The sequence below is a fragment of the Plectrocnemia conspersa genome, unplaced genomic scaffold (genome assembly GCF_051122295.1).
Source record: "Plectrocnemia conspersa isolate PC_06_02 unplaced genomic scaffold, ASM5112229v1 ptg000006l, whole genome shotgun sequence".
Taxonomy (NCBI): Eukaryota; Metazoa; Arthropoda; class Insecta; order Trichoptera; family Polycentropodidae; genus Plectrocnemia; species Plectrocnemia conspersa.
The window spans coordinates 24629009-24650917 of record NW_028277170.1 but is presented as its reverse complement, the minus strand read 5'-3'; the positions used below and the strand labels follow the sequence as shown (position 1 = coordinate 24650917).

At 33.6% G+C, this 21909-nt stretch overlaps 1 protein-coding gene and 1 long non-coding RNA gene across 2 annotated transcripts; one reads left to right on the top strand and one right to left on the bottom strand.

Moving 5' to 3' along the window:
* Positions 1–274: 274 nt before the first annotated feature.
* Positions 275–18359, bottom strand: LOC148234602 (uncharacterized). The gene is made up of 2 exons (XR_015809846.1): positions 13767–18359; positions 275–330 (listed from the first exon to the last, which is right to left on the bottom strand). It is a non-coding gene; the product is annotated as an uncharacterized LOC148234602 (long non-coding RNA).
* LOC148234601 (uncharacterized) lies at positions 17386–21400 on the top strand. Its single transcript, XM_088187263.1, has 6 exons — positions 17386–17473; positions 17540–17711; positions 17794–17980; positions 18065–18289; positions 18365–18526; positions 18594–21400. Exons 3-5 carry the CDS (start codon positions 17837–17839, stop codon positions 18389–18391), a joined length of 396 nt encoding a protein of 131 aa, XP_088043389.1. The 5' UTR covers positions 17386–17473; positions 17540–17711; positions 17794–17836; the 3' UTR covers positions 18392–18526; positions 18594–21400.
* The last annotated feature ends 509 nt before the right edge of the window (positions 21401–21909 follow it).

Below are 21909 nucleotides of genomic sequence, written 5' to 3'. Positions count from 1 at the left end.
TTCGATCGTACCCCCATACTAGCCATTTTGAGACTTTCGGAAGAGTTAACGCTCTTAACTGCTTGGTTTCGAAGTTTAAAATTAAAATATTGAGAATCGCATAGAACTAACGTGCAGCTTCTATACGTTAGGTTAAAAAAAAATATATATAACTTTTTTTTAAAATGGCGGCTAATGTAAAAATTCAACTTGTCATTACTTTGCTAAATAAACTCCTACTAAAAAATGTCGTATGCAAAAATTGTTCGGAATTTCAATTTGCATATAAAAGCAATTTTTAATTATTTTTTTTTTAATAAAAACCGAGTCTTACGATATATTGACCGAGACCTCAAACGAGCTTTTATGCGACTCTGCATATAGTTAACGCTCGTATTAGGTTTCTATTTAGGTAATCGATTCAAATTTTTAATACAAAATAGAGCTTTCGACTATACTTACGATACATTAAAAAAAAATTAAAAATTAAAAAATAAAAGTATTTTTTTTTCAAAACACGTTTAGTGTTATGAGTCGATCGACCCACCATACATACGCTCATAAGATTTTCAATATAGTTAAGGTAAGTGTGAGCTTATTTATACATATTTAAATTTCAATTTTTGCGACAGTATAGAATTCTTAAGCATCCTGTGTATGTTTATTAGCAAAATCCATTTTGTCAATTTTTTGCAAAATTGCGACAAGTATTGAAATTCAATCACTTATAACTCAGTAGTGTTGAATTACGTCAAAAAGGTCTCTATACATGAAATGTTTAGAAGCTTAAAGTTCATCAGAATAAAATATAAAAAATATATATTTTTGCTTGAAAACAAGCGATGTATCAGTTCGATCGTACCCCCATACTAGCCATTTTGAGACTTTTGGAAGAGTTAACGCTCTTAACTGCTTGGTTTCGAAGATTAAAATTTAAATTTTGAGTATCGCATAGAACTAACGTGACGCCCCTATAAGTTATGTTTAAAAAAAATATATAATTTTTTTTTTTTCAAAATGGCGGCTAATGTAAAAATTCAACGTGTCATAATTTTGCTAAATGACATCTTACTAAAAAATGTCGTATGAAAAAGTGTTTGGTATTTTAATTTGCATATAAAAGCTATTTTTAATTATTTTTTTTTAATAAAAACCGAGTCTTACGACATATTGACCGAGACCTCGAACGAGCTTTTATGCGACTGTGCATATATCTCGTTATCGCTTGTCATTATCGGACGTCTACTTACATTAGCTCCAGTAATGGACATAATTAATATTATTGTTGAAAAAATGGACGCAAAATTCGCTGCACAAGCAAAGTTGATTGCGGAACAGCAATCTCTAATTGCGCAACTAAAAAGTCTGCTAAAAATTTAAGCTGCGACCCAGCAGCAACAGCTCACAAAGAGAAGAAAAAATAAAAAAATAATCGCAAAATCCATGGACTCTAGGCCAAGCAATGAGATGGTGATAGGCTCAATTTCGTCGTCACCAATTCAACCCGCAGTCTCACCGACTCGTCGACGACACGCGTCAGCTCCTTCGGTTGCAGAGAAAACCCCAACGCCTGTGCCCGATGTCTCGCCATTTGCCTGGACCGAAGTCAGGAAGAAGAATAAACAAGCGCGCAATCAGCTTCCTCGCGGGTCTGGACAGCAGGATGGGTTAATAAAAGCAGCTTTAAAAATGAGACATCTACACGTGCTCTACTTGCACCGGGATACAACCGCGGATGCAATTATGGTATATCTAAAAGAAAAACTAAAATCATGTGATGTGTCGGTCTCGAAAATCATTACAAAGGGCACAAGTTATGCATCATTCAAAATTGCAGTTCCTGATGCCAAACTAAATGAGGTTATGTGTCCAGAGTTATGGCCATCTGGATGCTCATTTAAAGAATGGAGATTTCGGAAAGGCGTTAAACCTTCCTAGGAAGAGTTCGATGGATCCCCTTTCGATTTTTTATCAAAACGTAAGGGGATTAAATTCCAAGACCGTCGCCTTTCTTTCCGCTATCTACGCACAGGAGCATGACATCATCGCTATAACGGAAACGTGGCTGACTGATTCCGTGCTGAACGCTGAGCTCTTCGACGATCGTTACACCGTGTTTAGAAGAGATCGATGCAGCAGAGGCGGAGGTGTGCTCTTAGCTGTCCGCAGAGATTCAATTCATGCGCGAAGGCTTGCGCATCTCGAAGCTGACGGAGAACATCTCTGGATCCTCGTCGAGACGAAACGAGCTTCAATCGTTATATGCGTGCTATATTATCCGCCAAATCAATTAAAAGACGTTACTGCTGCATTTTTTCGTAAGATTCAGTCGGAATCTGAATATTTTTTGAAGAAAAAATGTATCATCTTGGGTGATTTTAATTTACCTACGAACATTAGTGCCAATATTGATATAAGTTTAATAAGTAATATTTTTAATTTAAATCAAATAAATTGTGTCAATAATAATTTTGGTGACAAATTAGATCTAATTTATACAAATGTAAATAATTGCATAGTAATTAAGAGCGAATTCGTATTGGTATCGGAAGATAATTATCACCCGGCGCTAATGATAAAATTAAATATAAATAAAAATGGCATAACTACGAATGAGTTGGAATGCGTGAGCGATCGGAATGATCTCGGATGGTCGTTTGGAAATTGTGTAGATTTTGGTTTATTAAATAATTTACTTTTAGATATGGACTGGAGCCAAGTTGGCGGGTGCGTTGATGTTGAATCTTCCTTGGCGGCCTTCTATGAGGTTCTTTATTGTGCATTCGACCAGCTCTTTATTCGAAAGCGCCCTCGAGTGCTTAACGTGTCATATCCTAGATGGTTTTCTCATGAGATCATCTCATTGCTAAAAAGAAAGCACGCCTTTCATAAGTTATGGAAGAGATCGGGACATCCATCTGCTCTCGAGGAATTTCGTTCATTAAGAGCACGCGTTAAGTGTTTGATAATTTCCTGTCATCGCAATCATTACAAAAATTGCCAAAAACAAATAATTAATGATCCCAAAGCGTTCTGGAAATTTATTAGCACTAAACGCGCTACTCAGTCTACGTTGAAAGTTATGAACCTCGACGATAAAACATTGGACGGTTCACGAAATATTGCTGACGGTTTTGCGCAATATTTTCGTTCTGTTTTCGAGGAATATTTTTCGCCTTCTGCTCAGTCGCTTCCTTCTTCATGTTCTTGGTCTTCAGTACTGACCATCAGAGAAACTGAGCACTCAGATCTTAAATACGGATTTAATAAATTAAAGACAGGGCGTTCTTCTGGACGTGATTTAATTCCCGATTTTATTTTTAAGGGTTGCGAAGTAAGTCTCGCTGCTCCTCTAAAATGTATTTATGATCTGATTCTCAAAACATCATCATTTCCTGATTTATGGAAATGCACAAAAGTCACCCCTATTCATAAAAAGGGTGACAAATTATATATAAAGAATTATAGACCAGTAGCAGTGTTGTCAGCTCCTGCTAAATTATTTGAAATAATTATTCATAAATATCTTTACAATCACTTTCAGCAAGTTTTATTAGACCAACAGCACGGGTTTCGTCCTGCCCGTTCCACTGTTACTAATCTTCTGTCGTTCACCAAAACGGTGACAACTTCTCTCGATGCCGGAATTCAAGTAGACGTCGTGTATACAGATTTTGAGAAAGCCTTTGACAAAGTTTGTCATGCGTTATTATTAAAAAAATTGTCGAACCTCGGTTGCTCAGATAATTTAACTCGGTTATTTTCAAGTTATTTGAGCAATCGTAGACAGTTTGTAACGTATGGTGGCCGATTGTCAAAGGAATATTTCACCCCTTCGGGGGTTCCTCAAGGATCCAATCTGGGACCTCTGCTTTTTGTGTTATTTATTAATGACATAAATACTGCAATTAAACATTCAAGTTTTCTTCTGTACGCAGATGATTTAAAATTATATAAATGCATTCGATCTGTTGCGGACTCCTTCTCTCTACGAAGTGATTTAGACTCTCTGTGGAGATGGGCTTCCGTTAACCGTCTGCCCTTTAGTGTCGGAAAGTGCCATACTGTGTCATTTTCTCGATCCCGTTCGCCATCAGCTTATTTCTACCATCTCGGTGGTAACATTTTGACTAGAGAAACTTCCATTAAAGATCTCGGAATCACTTTCGGGAGCAAATGGAGGTTCTCTCTACACATACACGACGTCAGTGATAAATCTTCCAAGATGCTCGGCTTTGTTATGAGGAATACCTTTCACTTTGACGATCCGTCAGTTATTCGCATCCTCTATGACACCTTAGTTCGTAGCATTCTTGAATCGGGATCTATAATTTGGAATCCCCTATTAGCCAAATATTCCCTTTTAGTGGAAAAAATTCAAAAAAGGTATTTAAGATACCTTTACAAAAGGACATTTGGTTATTATCCGTACTTATATCCCAGCGCCTTTCTTTTAGGAGCGTTGGGATATGATTCGCTGAGCTCTCGCAGAAAGCTGTATATCGCTAAGCATTTTTTTAAATTACTAAAAGGTGCTGTCGACAATCCAGCTATTCTCGAGGAATTCCAGTTTTGGGTTCCTGAACATTTTCGAGAATCACGATCGAGACCTCTTTTGATGACCGTTAGGGCTAGGACATCCGCACTTGCCGACTCGCCTATGGCTGTGGCCATCCGGCTCCTTAATACGCTGGCATTACATATTGACCTATTTAATGTCAGCTACGAGAAGCTGATCCGGTTTATTTCATTTAATTTTAATATTTTATAATTTTTTTGTTATGTTTAAGTATTTTTATATTTATGTATATATACTTTTTTTTTATGTTTTATAAATTTAAAATTTGTTTTCGACCATCGTGGCGCGTTGGGGTAACCTGTTAGGCCACGATGGTCTTAATTTAATCTAAAATAAATAAATATAGTTAACGCTCGTATAAGGCTTCTATTTAAGGAATCGACTTAAATATTTGATACAAAATAAAGCTTTCGACTATACTTACGGTACTATAAAAAAAAATTTAAAATTTAAAAATAAAAATATTTTTTTTTCAAAACACGTTTAGTGTGATGAGTCGTTCGACCCACAATACATACGCTCATAAGATTTTTATTATATTTAAGGTAAGTGTGAGCTTATTTATACATATTTGAATTTCAATTTTTGTGACAGTATAGAATTCTTAAGCATCCTGTATATGTTTGTTAGCAAAATCCATTTTGTCAATTTTTTGCAAAATTGCGACAAGTATTGAAATTCAATCACTTATAACTCAGTAGTGTTGAATTTCGTCAAAAAGTTCTCTATACATTAAATACTTAGAAGCCTAAAGTTCATCAGAATAAAATATAAAAAATATATATTTTTGCTTGAAAACAAGCGATGTATCAGTTCGATCGTACCCTCATACTAGCCATTTTGAGACTTTCGAAAGAGTTAACGCTCTTAACTGTATGGTTTCGAAGATAAAAATTTAAATTTTGAGTATCGCATAGAACTAACGTGCAGCCCCTATAAGTTATGTTTAAAAAAAATATATAAAATTTTTTTTCAAATTGGCGGCTAATGTAAAAATTCAAAGTGTCATAACCTTGCTAAATGAAATCCTTCTAAAAAATGTCTAATGCAAAAAGTGTTTGGAATTTTAATTAGCATATAAAAGCAATTTTTAATTATTTTTTTTTTAATAAAAACCGAGTCTTACCATATATTGACCGAGACCTCGAACGAGCTTTTATGCGACTCTGCATATAGTTAACGCTCGTATTAGGCTTCTATTTAAGTAATCGACTTTAATTTTTCATACAAAATAGAGCTTTCGACTATACTTACGATACTATAAAAAAAAATTAAAAATTAAAAAATAAAAGTATTTCTTTTTCAAAACACGTTTAGTGTGATGAGTCGATCGACCCACCATACATACGCTCATAAGATTTTCAATATAGTTTAGGTCAGTGTGAGCTTATTTATACATATTTGAATTTCAATTTTTGTGACAGTATAGAATTCTTAAGCATCCTGTGTATGTTTGTTAGCAAAATCCATTTTGTCAATTTTTTGCAAAATGGCGACAAGTATTAAAATTCAATCACTTATAACTCAGTAGTGTTGAACTTTGTCGAAATGTTCTCTATATATGAAATGTTGAAAAGCCTAAAGTTCATCTAAGTAAAATATAAAAAATATATATTTTTGCTTGAAAACAACCGATGTATCAGTTCGATCGTACCCCCATACTAGCCATTTTGAGACTTTCGAAAGAGTTAACGCTCTTAACTGTATGGTTTCGAAGATAAAAATTTAAATTTTGAGTATCGCATAGAACTAACGTGCAGCCCCTATAAGTTATGTTTAAAAAAAATATATAAAATTTTTTTTCAAATTGGCGGCTAATGTAAAAATTCAAAGTGTCATAACCTTGCTAAATGAAATCCTTCTAAAAAATGTCTAATGCAAAAAGTGTTTGGAATTTTAATTAGCATATAAAAGCAATTTTTAATTATTTTTTTTTTAATAAAAACCGAGTCTTACCATATATTGACCGAGACCTCGAACGAGCTTTTATGCGACTCTGCATATAGTTAACGCTCGTATTAGGCTTCTATTTAAGTAATCGACTTTAATTTTTCATACAAAATAGAGCTTTCGACTATACTTACGATACTATAAAAAAAAATTAAAAATTAAAAAATAAAAGTATTTCTTTTTCAAAACACGTTTAGTGTGATGAGTCGATCGACCCACCATACATACGCTCATAAGATTTTCAATATAGTTTAGGTCAGTGTGAGCTTATTTATACATATTTGAATTTCAATTTTTGTGACAGTATAGAATTCTTAAGCATCCTGTGTATGTTTGTTAGCAAAATCCATTTTGTCAATTTTTTGCAAAATGGCGACAAGTATTAAAATTCAATCACTTATAACTCAGTAGTGTTGAACTTTGTCGAAATGTTCTCTATATATGAAATGTTGAAAAGCCTAAAGTTCATCTAAGTAAAATATAAAAAATATATATTTTTGCTTGAAAACAACCGATGTATCAGTTCGATCGTACCCCCATACTAGCCATTTTGAGACTTTCGAAAGAGTTAACGCTCTTAACTGTATGGTTTCGAAGATAAAAATTTAAATTTTGAGTATCGCATAGAACTAACGTGCAGCCCCTATACGTTATGTTTAAAAAAAATATATAAATTTTTTTTTCAAAATGGCGGCTAATGTAAAAATTCAAAGTGTCATAACTTTGCTAAATGATATCCTACTAAAAAATGTCCAATGCAAAAAGTGTTTGGAATTTTAATTTGCATATAAAAGCAATTTTTAATTATTTTTTTTTTAATAAAAACCGAGTCTTACCATATATTGACCGAGACCTCGAACGAGCTTTTATGCTACTCTGCATATAGTTAACGCTCGTATGAGGCTTCTATTTAAGAAATCGACTTAAATTTTTTATACAAAATAGAGCTTTCGACTATACTTACGATACTATAAAAAAAAATTAAAAATTAAAAAATAAAAGTATTTTTTTTTCAAAACACGTTTAGTGTGATGAGTCGATCGACCCACCATACATACGCTCATAAGATTTTCAATATAGTTTAGGTCAGTGTGAGCTTATTTATACATATTTGAATTTCAATTTTTGTGACAGTATAGAATTCTTAAGCATCCTGTGTATGTTTGTTAGCAAAATCCATTTTGTCAATTTTTTGCAAAATGGCGACAAGTATTGAAATTCAATCACTTATAACTCAGTAGTGTTGAATTTCGTCAAAAAGGTCTCTATACATTAAATGTTTAGAAGCCTAAAGTTCATCAGAATAAAATATAAAAAATATATTTTTTTGCTTGAAAACAAGCGATGTATCAGTTCGATCGTACCCCCATACTAGCCATTTTGAGACTTTCGGAAGAGTTAACGCTCTTAACTGCTTGGTTTCGAAGATTAAAATTTAAATTTTGAGTATCGCATAGAACTAACGTGCAGCCTCTATAACTTTTTTTTTCAAAATGGCGGCTAACGTAAAAATTCAACGTGTCATAACTTTGCTAAATGACATCCTACTGAAAAATGTTGTATGCAAAAAGTGTTTGGATTTTTAATTTGCATATAAAAGCAATTTTTAATTTTTTTTTTTTAATAAAAACCGAGTCTTACGACATATTGACCGAGACCTCGAACGAGCTTTTATGCGACTCTGCATATAGTTAACGCTCGTATGAGGCTTCTATTTGAGAAATCGACTTGAATTTTTAAACAAAATAGAGCTTTCGACTATACTTACGATACTATAAAAAAAAATTAAAAATTAAAAAATAAAAGTATTTTTTTTTCAAAACACGTTTAGTGTGATGAGTCGATCGACCCACCATACATACGCTCATAAGATTTTCAATATAGTTAAGGTCAGTGTGAGCTTATTTATAAATATTTAAATTTTAATTTTTGTAACAGTATAGAATTCTTAAGCACCTGTGTATGTTTGTTAGCAAAATCCATTTTGTCAATTTTTTGCAAAATTGCGACAAGTATTGAAATTCAATCACTTATAACTCAGAAGTGTTAAATTTCGTCAAAAAGGTCTTTATACATGAAATGTTTAGAAGCCTAAAAATCATCAGAATAAAATATAAAAAATATATATTTTTGCTTGAAAACAAACGATGTATCAGTTCGATCGTACCCCCATACTAGCCATTTTGAGACTTTCGGAAGAGTTAACGCTCTTAACTGCTTGGTTTTGAAGATTTAAATTAAAATTTTGAGTACCGCATAGAACTAACGTGCAGCCCCTATACGTAATGTTTAAAAAAAATATATAAAAATTTTTTTCAAAATGGCGGCTAACGTAAAAATTCAACGTGTCATAACTTTGCTAAATGACATCCTACTGAAAAATGTCGTATCAAAAAGTGTTTGGTATTTTAATTTTCATATAAAAGCAATTTTTAATTATTTTTTTTTAATAAAAACCGAGTCTTACGACATATTGACCGAGACCTCGAACGAGCTTTTATGCGACTCTGCATATAGATAACGCTCGTATAAAACTATTATTTAAGGAATCGACTTAAATTTTTGATACAAAATAGAGCTTTCGACTATACTTACGATACTATAAAAAAAAAAAAAATTAAAAAAAAAAAGTATTTTTTTTTCAAAACACGTTTAGTGTGATGAATCGATCGACCCACCATACATACGCTCATAAGATTTTTAATATAGTTAAGGTCAGTGTGAGCTTATTTATACATATTTGAATTTCAATTTTTGTGACAGTATAGAATTCTTAAGCATCCTGTGTATGTTTGTTAGCAAAATCCATTTTGTCAATTTTTTGCAAAATTGCGACAAGTATTGAAATTCAATCACTTATAACTCAGTAGTGTTGAATTTCGTCAAAAAGGTCTCTATACATGAATTGTTTAGAAGCCTAAAGTTCATCATAATAAAATATAAAAAATATATATTTTTGCTTGAAAACAAGCGATGTATCAGTTCGATCGTACCCCCATACTAGCCATTTTGAGACTTTCGGAAGAGTTAACGCTCTCAACTGCTTGGTTTCGAAGATTAAAATTTAAATTTTGAGTATCGCAAAGAACTAACGTGCAGCCCTTATAACTTATTTTTTCAAAATGGCGGCTAACGTAAAAATTCAACGTGTCATAACTTTGCTAAATGACATCCTACTGAAAAATGTCGTATGCAAAAAGTGTTTGGAATTTTAATTTGCATATAAAAGCAATTTTTAATAAAATTTTTTTTAATAAAAACCGAGTCTTACGACATATTGACCGAGACCTCGAACGAGCTTTTATGCGACTCAGCATATAGTTAACGCTCGTATGATGCTTCTATTTAAGAAATCTAAATAAATTTTTTAAACAAAATAGAGCTTTCGACGATACTTACGATACTATAAAAAAAAATTAAAAATTAAAAAATAAAAGTATTTTTTTTTGAAAACACGTTTAGTGTGATGAGTCGATCGACTGACCATACATACGCTCATAAGATTTTCAATATAGTTAAGGTCAGTGTGAGCTTATTTATACATATTTTAATTTCAATTTTTGTGACAGTATAGAATTCTTAAGCACCCTGTGTATGTTTGTTAGCAAAATCCATTTTGTCAATTTTTTGCAAAATTGCGACAAGTATTGAAATTCAATCACTTATAACTCAGAAGCGTTGAATTTCGTCAAAAAGGTCTCTATACATGAATTGTTTAGAAGCCTAAAGTTCCTCATAATAAAATATAAAAAATATATATTTTTGCTTGAAAACAAGCGATGTATCAGTTCGATCGTACCCCCATACTAGCCATTTTGAGACTTTCGGAAGAGTTAACGCTCTTAACTGCTTGGTTTCGAAGATTAAAATTTAAATTTTGAGTATCGCATAGAACTAACGTGCAGCCTCTATAACTTATTTTTTCAAAATGGCGGCTAACGTAAAAATTCAACGTGTCATTACTTTGCTAAATGACATCCTACTTAAAAATGTCGTATGCAAAAAGTGTTTGGAATTTTAATTTACATATAAAAGCAATTTTTAATTTTTTTTTTTTAATAAAAACCGAGTCTTACGACATATTGACCGAGACCTCGAACGAGCTTTTATGCGACTCTGCATATAGTTAACGCTCGTATGAGGCTTCTTTTTAAGGAATCGACTTAAATATTTTAAACAAAATAGAGCTTTCGACTATACTTACGATACTATAAAAAAAATTAAAAATTTAAAAAATAAAAATTTTTTTTTTTCAAAACACGTTTAGTGTGATGAGTCGTTCGACCCACCATACATACGCTCATAAGATTTTTAATATATTTAAGGTCAGTGTGGGCTTATTTATACATATTTGAATTTCAGTGTGTTTATACATGAAATGTTTAGAAGCCTAAAGTTCATCAGAATAAAATATAAAAAATATATATTTTTGCTTGAAAACAAGCGATGTATCAGTTCGATCGTACCCCCATACTAGCCATTTTGAGACTTTCGAAAGAGTTAACGCTCTTAACTGCTTGGTTTGGAAGAATAAAATTTAAATTTTGAGTATCGCATAGAACTAACGTGACGCCCCTATAAGTTATGTTTAAAAAAAATATATAAAATTTTTTTTTAAAATAGCGGCTAACGTAAAAATTCAACGTGTCATAACTTTGCTAAATGCCATCCTACTGAAAAATGTCGTATGCAAAAAGTGTTTGGAATTTTAATTTGCATATAAAAGCAATTTTTAATTTTTTTTTTTTAATAAAAACCGAGTCTTACGACATATTGACCGAGACCTCGAACGAGCTTTTATGCGACTCTGCATATAGTTAACGCTAGTATGAGCTTCTATTTAAGGAATCGACTTAAATATTTAATACAAAATAGAGCTTTCGACTATACTTACGATACTATAAAAAAAAATTAAAAATTAAAAAATAAAAATATTTTTTTTTCAAAACACGTTTAGTGTGATGAGTCGTTCGACCCACCATACATACGCTCATAAGATTTTTAATATATTTAAGGTCAGTGTGAGCTTATTTATACATATTTCAATTTCAATTTTTGTGACAGTATAGAAGTCTTAAGCATCCTGTGTATGTTTGTTAGCAAAATCCATTTTGTCAATTTTTTGCAAAATTGCGACAAGTATTGAAATTCAATCACTTATAACTCAGTAGTGTTAAATTTCGTCAAAAAGGTCTCTATACATGAAATGTTTAGAAGCCTAAAGCTCATCAGAATAAAATATAAAAAATATATATTTTTGCTTGAAAACAAGCGATGTATCAGTTCGATCGTACCCCCATACTAGCCATTTTGAGACTTTCGGAAGAGTTAACGCTCTTAACTGCTTGGTTTCGAAGATTGAAATTTAAATTTTGAGTATCGCATAGAACTAACGTGACGCCCCTATAAGTTATGATTAAAAAAAATATATAAAATTTTTTTTTTCAAAATGGCGGCTAATGTAAAAATTCAACGTGTCATAATTTTGCTAAATGACATCCTACTAAAAAATGTCGTATGAAAAAGTGTTTGGTATTTTAATTTGCATATAAAAGCAATTTTTAATTATTTTTTTTTAATAAAAACCGAGTCTTACGACATATTGACCGAGACCTCGAACGAGCTTTTATGCGACTCTGCATATAGTTAACGCTCGTATAAGGCTTCTATTTAAGGAATCGACTTCAATATTTGAAACAAAATAGAGCTTTCGACTATACTTACGATACTATAAAAAAAAAATTTAAATTTAAAAAATAAAATTTTTTTTTTTCAAAACACGTTTAGTGTGATGAGTCGTTCGACCCACCATACATACGCTCATAAGATTTTTAATATATTTAAGGTCAGTGTGAGCTTATTTATACATATTTGAATTTCAATTTTTGTGACAGTATAGAATTCTTAAGCATCCTGTGTATGTTTGTTAGCAAAATCCATTTTGTCAATTTTTTGCAAAATTGCGACAAGTATTGAAATTCAATCACTTATAACTCAGAAGTGTTGAATTTCGTCAAAAAGGTCTCTATACATGAAATGTTTAGAAGCCTAAAGTTCATCAGAATAAAATATAAAAAATATATATTTTTGCTTGAAAACAAGCGATGTATGAGTTCGATCGTACCCCCATACTAGCCATTTTGAGACTTTCGGAAGAGTTAACGCTCTTAACTGCTTGGTTTCTAAGATTAAAGATTAAATTTTGAGTATCGCATAGAACTAACGTGCAGCCTCTATAACTTATTTTTTCAAAATGGCGGCTAACGTAAAAATTCAACGTGTCATAACTTTGCTAAATGACATCCTACTAAAAAATGTCGTATGCAAAAAGTGTTTGGAATTTTAATTTGCATATAAAAGCAATTTTTAATTATTTTTTTTTAAATAAAAACCGAGTCTTACGACATATTGACCGAGACCTCGAACGAGCTTTTATGCGACTCTACTCTGCATATAGTTAACGCTCGTATGAGGCTTCTATTTAAGAAATCCACTTGAATTTTTTGAACAAAATAGAGCTTTCGACTATACTTACGATACTATAAATAAAAATTAAAAATTAAAAAATAAAAGTATTTTTTTTTCAAAACACGTTTAGTGTGATGAGTCGATCGACTGACCATACATACGCTCATAAGATTTTCAATATAGTTAAGGTCAGTGTAAGCTTATTTATACATATTTGAATTTCAATTTTTGTGACAGTATAGAATTCTTAAGCATCCTGTGTATATTTGTTAGTAAAATCCATTTTGTCAATTTTTTGCAAAATTGCGACAAGTATTGAAATTCAATCACTTATAACTCAGTATTGTTGAATTTCGTCAAAAAGGTCTCTATACATGAAATGTTTAGAAGCCTAAAGTTCATCAGAATAAAATATAAAAAATATATATTTTTGCTTGAAAACAAGCGATGTATCAGTTCGATCGTACCCCCATACTAGCCATTTTGAGACTTTCGGAAGAGTTAACGCTCTTAACTGCGTGGTTTCGAAGATTAAAATTTAAATTTTGAACATCGCATAGAACTAACGTGACGCCCCTATAAGTTATGTTTAAAATAAATATATAAAAATTTTTTTTTTAAAATGGCGGCTAACCTGAAAATTCAACGTGTCATAACTTTGCTAAATGACATCCTACTAAAAAATGTCGTATCCAAAAAGTGTTTGGAATTTTAATTTGCATATAAAAGCAATTTTTAATTATTTTTTTTTTTTTTTAAAAACCGAGTCTTACGACATATTGACCGAGACCTCGAACGAGCTTTTATGCGACTCTGCATATAGTTAACGCTCGTATGAGGCTTCTTTTTGATAAATCGACTTGAATTTTTAAAACAAAATAGAGCTTTCGACTATACTTACGATACTATAAAAAAAAATTAAAAATTAAAAAATAAAAGTATTTTTTTTTCAAAACACGTTTAGTGTGATGAGTCGATCGACCCACCATACATACGCTCATAAGATTTTCAATATAGTTAAGGTCAGTGTAAGCTTATTTTTAAATATTTAAATTTTAATTTTTGTAACAGTATAGAATTCTTAAGCACCTGTGTATGTTTGTTAGCAAAATCCATTTTGTCAATTTTTTGCAAAATTGCGACAAGTATTGAAATTCAATCACTTATAACTCAGAAGTGGTAAATTTTGTCAAAAAGGTCTTTATACATGAAATGTTTAGAAGCCTAAAAATCATCAGAATAAAATAAAAAAAATATATATTTTTGCTTGAAAACAAGCGATGTATCAGTTCGATCGTACCCCCATACTAGCCATTTTGAGACTTTCGGAAGAGTTAACGCTCTTAACTGCTTGGTTTTGAAGATTTAAATTAAAATTTTGAGTACCGCATAGAACTAACGTGCAGCCCCTATACGTTATGTTTAAAAAATATATATAATTTTTTTTTGTAAAATAGCGGCTAACGTAAAAATTCAACGTGTCATAACTTTGCTAAATGACATCCTACTAAAAAATGTCGTATTAAAAAGTGTTTGGTATTTTAATTTGCATATAAAAGCAATTTTTAATTATTTTTTTTTAATAAAAACCGAGTCTTACGACATATTGACCGAGACCTCGAACGAGCTTTTATGCGACTCTGCATATAGTTAACGCTCGTATGAGGCTTCTATTTAAGGAATCGACTTAAATTTTTAATACAAAATAGAGCTTTCGACTATACTTACGATACTATAAAAAAAAAAAAAATTAAAAAATAAAAGTATTTTTTTTTCAAAACACGTTTAGTGTGATGAGTCGATCGACCCACCTTATATACGCTCATAAGTATTTTAATATAGTTAAGGTCAGTGTGAGCTTATTTATACATATTTGATTTTCAATTTTTGTGACAGTATAGAATTCTTAAGCATCCTGTGTATGTTTGTTAGCAAAATCTATTTTGTCATTTTTTTGCAAAATGGCGACAAGTATTAAAATTTAATCACTTATAACTCAGTAGTGTTGAATTTCGTCAAAAAGGTCTCTTTACATGAAATGTTTAGAAGCCTAAAGGTAATTTAAATAAAATATAAAAAATATAGATTTTTGCTTGAAAACAAGCGATGTATCAGTTCGATCGTACCCTTATACTAGCCATTTTGCGACTTTCGGAAGAGTTAACGCTCTTAACTGCTTGGTTTCGAAGATTAAAAATTAAATTTTGAGTATCGCATAGAACTAACGTGACGCCCCTATAGGTTATGTTTAAAAAAAATATATAATTTTTTTTTTTAAAATGGCAGCTAATGTAAAAATTTAATGTGTCATAACTTTGCAAAATATAATCCTACTGAAAAATGTCGTATACAAAAAGTGTTTAGAGTTTTAATTTTAATATAAAAGCAATTTTTAATTTTTTTTTTTTAATAAAAACCGAGTCTTACGATATATTGACCGAGACCCTGAACGAGCTTTTATGCGACTCTTCATATAGTTAACGCTCGTATTAGGTTCCTATTAAAGAAATTGATTTGAATTTTAAATACAAAATAGAGCTTTCGACTATACTTACGATACCTTTAAAAAAATTAAAAATTAAAAAATTAAAGTTTTTTTTTTTCAAAACACGTTTAGTGTTATGAGTCGATCGATCCACCATACATACGCTCATATGATTTGCAATATAGTTATATAGAGCTTATTTATACATATAATATTTTTATTGTTGTGACAGTATAGAATTCTTAAGCACCTTGTGTATGTTTGTTAGTAAAATCCAATGTGTCAATTTTTTGCAAAATGGCGACAAGTATAAAAATTTAATCACATATAACTCAGTAGTGTTGAATTTTAACAAAAAGTTCTCTTTACATGAAACGTTTAAAAGCCTAAAATACATCGAAATAAAATATAAAAAAAATAGTTTTTTGCTTCAAAACAAGCGATGTATCATTTCGATCGGACCCCGATACTAGCCAAAAAATTTAAAGTCTCATAACTTTGCAAAATGAAATTCTACTGAAAATTGTCGTAATCGAAAAGTGTTTAGAAACTTAATTTGCATTTAAAAACAATTTTAAATTATTTTTTTTTTAATTAAAATTGAGTCTTACGGTATATTGACCGGGACCCCGAACGAGCTTTTATGCGACTCTGCATATAGTTAACGCTCGTATTTGGTTCCTATTTAAGATATTGACTTGAATTTATGATACAATATAGAGCTTTCGAATATACTTACGATACCTTAAAAAAAAAATTAAAAAATTAAAAAACAAAAGTTGTTTTTTTTCTAAACACGTTTAGTGTTGTGAGTCGATCGACCCATTATACATTCGCTCATAAGACTTGCAAGTTAAGGTCAGTGTGAGCTTATTTATACATATTTGTAGTGCAATTTTTGTGACAGTAAAGAATTCTTAAGCATCCTGTGTATGGTCGTTAGCAAAATCCAATGTGTTAATTTTTTGCAAAATAGCGACAAATATAAAAATTCAATTAACCATAACTCAGTAGGTTAAAATTTTAACAAAAAGGTAGTCACACATGAAACGTTTAGAAGCCTAAACTACATCCAAATTAAATATATAAAACAAGCGATGTATCAGTTCGATCGGACCCTAATACTAGCTATTTTGAGACTTTCAGAAGAGTTAACGCTCTTAACTGCTTGGTTTTAAAGATTAAAAATTAAATTTTTAATATCGCAAATAACTACCGTGCACCCCCTATACGTTTTGTATGAAAAAAATATTTAAAAATTTTTTTCAAAATGGCGGCCAATGTAAAAATTTAAAGTGGCACGTTCGGTGCACCGAACGCCGTTGCAGATCGACACGAACGCTCATATCATCGCGACTATTGCGCTTGTGCGGTAGATGCCGGTCCGGAAGGTCCCGAAATGGACGTATCGCGGCAGGCTTTCTTCGCGTTTGATGTGTTTATAATGTATCAAATTTACAATATGCACGTTATTAAACTCATTCGGGATGAAACGACTGAGGGCGCAGGCTCCGAAGTCCATATGCCGTAACCCCTTCGCTTCTCAACAATGGGTATGTATTTTGTGACGATGAGTAAGCACTTTCGTGTAACTGTTTTTAATCAACTTGTATTTTGTCCCTTAAAGGTCTAATTTTCACAATGCCGTCCAGTCAGTGATAAACACCTACCACACTAAGTAGGTTTACACGCGAGAAAAATAAGCAGGCTCTGAAGTTTCAAACTGGGAAAGATCGCACGATGCCAGTGAGTAATTACATTTCATCATTTTTGTTTGTACAGATATTGATTTGATTTGTATGTAAAGGTTCTACATGCGTCGTTTTTGAACGAATTTTGAGGTTGGTGGTTCGTACCAGACGGCGGTTACCGCGCATGCGCAGCAGATCCCACTCTAGAAAATTCCGCGGCGGCAGCTTCTGCCGCATTTGCAGCGAGTGGAGCGCACGACGTGCACGTTATCGCAGACTCTAAAGCCGGTATGCCGCTATCCCTCCGCCCCTCGACAATGGGTAAGCATTTTTGTATAATGATTTCTAATTAACTTGTATTTGTACCCTAAATGTATCATTTTCAAGATGGCGTCCGAGCATTTCCTGCTTTACAAGGGCTGCTGCGCGTGCGCGATAGATTCCAAGATGGACGTGCGGCGGCAAGCTTCCGCCGCATTTGCAACGAGTGGAGCGTACGACGTACAAGTTATCGGATTCATTAGGGAAGAAACTACCTAGGGCGCAGACTCCGAAGCCGGTATGCCGCTATCCCTCCGCCCTTAATAATGGGTAAGCACTTTCGTATAATGATTTCTAATTGACTTATTTTGTCCCCTAAGGTTATCATTATCAAGATGGCGTCCGTGCATATCCTGCTTTACAATGGTTACTGCGCGTTACGTGGTAGATTCCAAGATGGACATGCGGCGGAAGCTTCAGCCGCATTCGCAACAAGCGGAGCGTACAACGTGTACGTTATCGGATTCAATAAGGAAGAAACGACCTAGGGCGCAGACTCCCAAGCCGGTATGCCGCTATCCCTCCGCCCTTGACAATGAGTAACCATTTTTGTATAATAGTTTCTAATTGATTTGTATTTTGTCCTCGAAGGTTATCATTTTCATGATTGTTTTCGTGCTTCACAATGGCTACTGCGCGTGTGCTGTAGATCCGGATCTAGAATATTCCATGATGGACGTGCCACGGCAAGCTTCCACCGCGTTTGTAATGAATAAAGCTTGCAGTATGCACGTTATTAAAATCATTCTGGAAGAAATGACTTGGGTGCAGACTATGAAGTCGGTATGCCGCAATCTCTTCGCTCCTCAACGATGGGTAAATACTTTTGTGACGATGGGTATGCACATTTGTGTAATGGTTTCTAATCGACTTGTATTTTTTCTCCTAAAGGTCTCATTTCGTAATAAAGGTCGGTAATAAACATCAACCTCACTAACTAGTGTTAACATGTGAGAAAAATATTTTAATCTCCCGCTGCTCTGACGACGTACTGCTTTATAAAATAATCATCAACGTTTTTGGGAGTTTCGTGCTTCACAACAGCTATGCAACGTGAGTGTATTGTTAATCTTTGACAAATTTGATCTCATAATATTAAGACCTTTTTTCCTAATTTTAGATTGCACACTGAAGACGATATGCAAAATAATGAATACTAAGTAATTTCTACTTCGATATCCTGGAAAATGCTTCAAAAGACACAAGGTAACACAAAGAAGAATTTTCAGGAATACTACACCCATTAGAACTAGTCTTATGTTTTTAGAAATAATATTAAGAAAATCACATCAAATTATAACCATTAAAGCTGGCTGTTTTTTTGGTTGTGTTCTCTTACATCCAGATTTTATTATGACCCTGAATGCATCTTAGGTTGAAACATTAAATACGGTAGATCAAAATTGACTTGCTAATTTTCGTTTTTTTTTTAAAGTAATAATTGCCAATTCTTAAAAGGAGGCCTGTCATAAATTATCTAAATTTAAGTTAATTTTATCTAATAAGCCCTTTATTAAGTCGTGACATTACACAACACGCGTTCACACGTCACGTAATATTTATTACGTCCTAGAAAATTTCCGTGTCTTGACAATCCTTGAAATCAACGCTACTTAGAAACTGGCTTCGTTATTTTAAATAAAAAAGTTGGTACAAATCTGGGAATTCGGTTTTCGACTTTCAGTTCTTGATTAGCAGTTAGATCGATCAGTTTATCCTGCAAATTATTCCATGATGAAAATGTATTTTGCATTCTCATCTGATGGGAAATAGTGATCAAATTGCTCTTAACTTACAACCGACTACATAGCGCAAAAACGTTATGTTAAACTCCTCGCCTCCTTCATGAATAGTATCGGCCGAATTGTGAAACATGTCATACGAATCTTTCACGCTTTTAGTTGCTGCAACCAGCATTGCTGATTGCTAATAGTGAGAGATTTTTACCCACTAACCCCCCCCCCCCTTCTCACCACCTCTCTGGGAACAGCTTTTACGCAATGCTTCAGAGAGGCAGTGTCTTGAGCTTTAAGCTCTTAGATGTCTTAATGCCGTCTGCTAATTTTCGTAACTCCGTCATGCCGTGTTGCGCACGTCCAGCACAACGACTGCATTTTTTATTGATTTGACGCTCTCTTGCCATGCATTGCTTTTGATTCTGATGATTTTTGACTGCTGCGGTGACAGTACTTTCTCCTCGTCCTCGAGACTACTGTAGCCTCTGTAGGAGCATTCTTTCTAACAGCTTACCCAGTTCATCCAGTATGCATACACTGAAGGGTCGGGTGTAGCTTTATTTCCCTTTGGAAACAGTAAGAATCTTTGCAGCTTCCACGGCGCAGCAAAGATTCCTTCAGACAGGCATGTGTTGAGCGCTGCTAGGAGCAGCTCTGGATATTTTTCATAAATGTGTCTGATTACCTCTTTGGGAACGCGGTCTGGTCCTGGAACATTCACGCTCTTGATGCGCTTGGCGCTTTCCTGTAGTTCTTTGGAGAACGGGAGTCTTCTTCGGCTGCTATCTGGCCACTGCACCAGTCGGTTGCAGGATGGTGCGGAAATAGCCATCGACCATCGCTTTCATATTGTCTTGAGCTATTCAGGTAGTGGTCCTGTGTGATTATTTTAAGTGCTTTCCGCACTATTCTGTAGGGCACCCCATGATTTGTTGATTAGCTTGATGCAGCGTTAGCTTTAATACGCTTCGCATTTAGCTTCGTTACTGCGGCAACTTTATGTTTATCTTCGAGATGCTTCTACTTCCTGCCCCACTTCATACGACTGTCATGACTAACTCCCGTCTAGCTTCATCCGAGGCAGAGCGGTTAAGATTGCGTACGCTCCATGTTCGAACTGCGCTTCTAGGTGGTCGCTCTGCGAGTAGAGGTCTTTGACTTTCCAGTTTTGTACTCTACCCGATGCTGCCTTTACATTGACAACAACACTTGAGTGTCGTCCTGTCATTGCAGCAGCACAATCAGTACACATACACCTATGCAAAACTTCCAATCCATATTTTCCAACAATATAGTTGTTTAATACTTTGAATACTTCAGAGCTGATCGTTCTTGTTGGTAGTAACGCAGAAAGTTAGTATTCTTTAATTTGCCTTCACATTCATTCTTTAATTTTTGTGGACACATTTGTCGATTCATTTAGCTGCAAAGAAAAGTACTTTACCAATTTCATTTCGGTAAAGGTAACGCTTAGCGTTTGATATTAAGTTGGCAACAGTACATACACGTGGTTTGACGAATTGCCACTTTAACTTCCACTTTGCCCGCATCTACAAATTTTCTACATTTTAAGTGTGGACAAACGAGTCCTTTGGATTCACGAAGTTTTGTTCGTGGAGCATTACCGAGTGCTGATATATTCCCTGTTTGATCCTTTCAATGATGCCCATCCATCTGAGATATTGCAGGTACCGGGGAGAATATGCTGCGTTATGCAGGTCTCTAAAATGGCTGCAGTACGATCCGGTACCTATACGAGAAAACATCTGGTACTTCCGGTGAAAAAATTTAGATTTGTCAATTTCCACGACAATCGCCTCACCATTATTGTTGGTGCCACCGATTCCTTCTATGTCTATTTACCCGTGCTGTGCATTCATCCTGCATAAAATTACACCAATCGATCACATTTTTTTTATGCACATCAACTTCGCGGGCTATTTGCTGCTGAGGATCATCACAGCGCCTGGTGTATACTAGTATTAAAATTTTTTGACTTCTTGGCTCCGCATGTTGGACAACTCCATCTATAACCGTCTACTCCTTGGCTATATTTTTGGAGTGTGTAGAGTTGTTCACAACTATACGTCTTTGTATTTTTAATTAACTGCTGACGAGCACATCATCGAAGAACAGCTTCCCTGTCAGAGGTTTCCTCCAGCAGCAATGTCTTAAGACGCTGTGTTTTTTCACTTTGGATCCCTTCCAAAGTTAAAATTTCGTATGTTATTGTCGTTGAGCTTTGTCGCCTTCCTGCTGTCGTGGGATCAACAAACAGTAATGCAATGGCACGCGCGCATGTAGATGTAAGCCGTGCTGTGCAGTGCTGCCAACAATATCTAACGCTAAACGTTACCTATAGCTTCATTTCTTCTATGTCTATATTAAAGTGACAAAATACATTGGTTCATAAATTAAAAACATATATAATTGTTCTGACACTTCAGATTTTTACTTTTAACGACGAGTAGGTCAATGAGTGGTGTTGTCTTAATGACACGGCCATTGGCATCTACGATAGAGTAACAGCCTTCCACTTATCGCTGTAGATGCTGTAAAATATGCCTTTCCTCCGGTGGAATTGCGACAAGCGGTTCTGCAGTGGCATCTGTGTGGACCATTTTTAATCTGTCGGTTACCAGTTTGGTGGACTTTTGTTGATCGGTGGCAATTGGACACATCGAGAGCCGCTGCGGTATT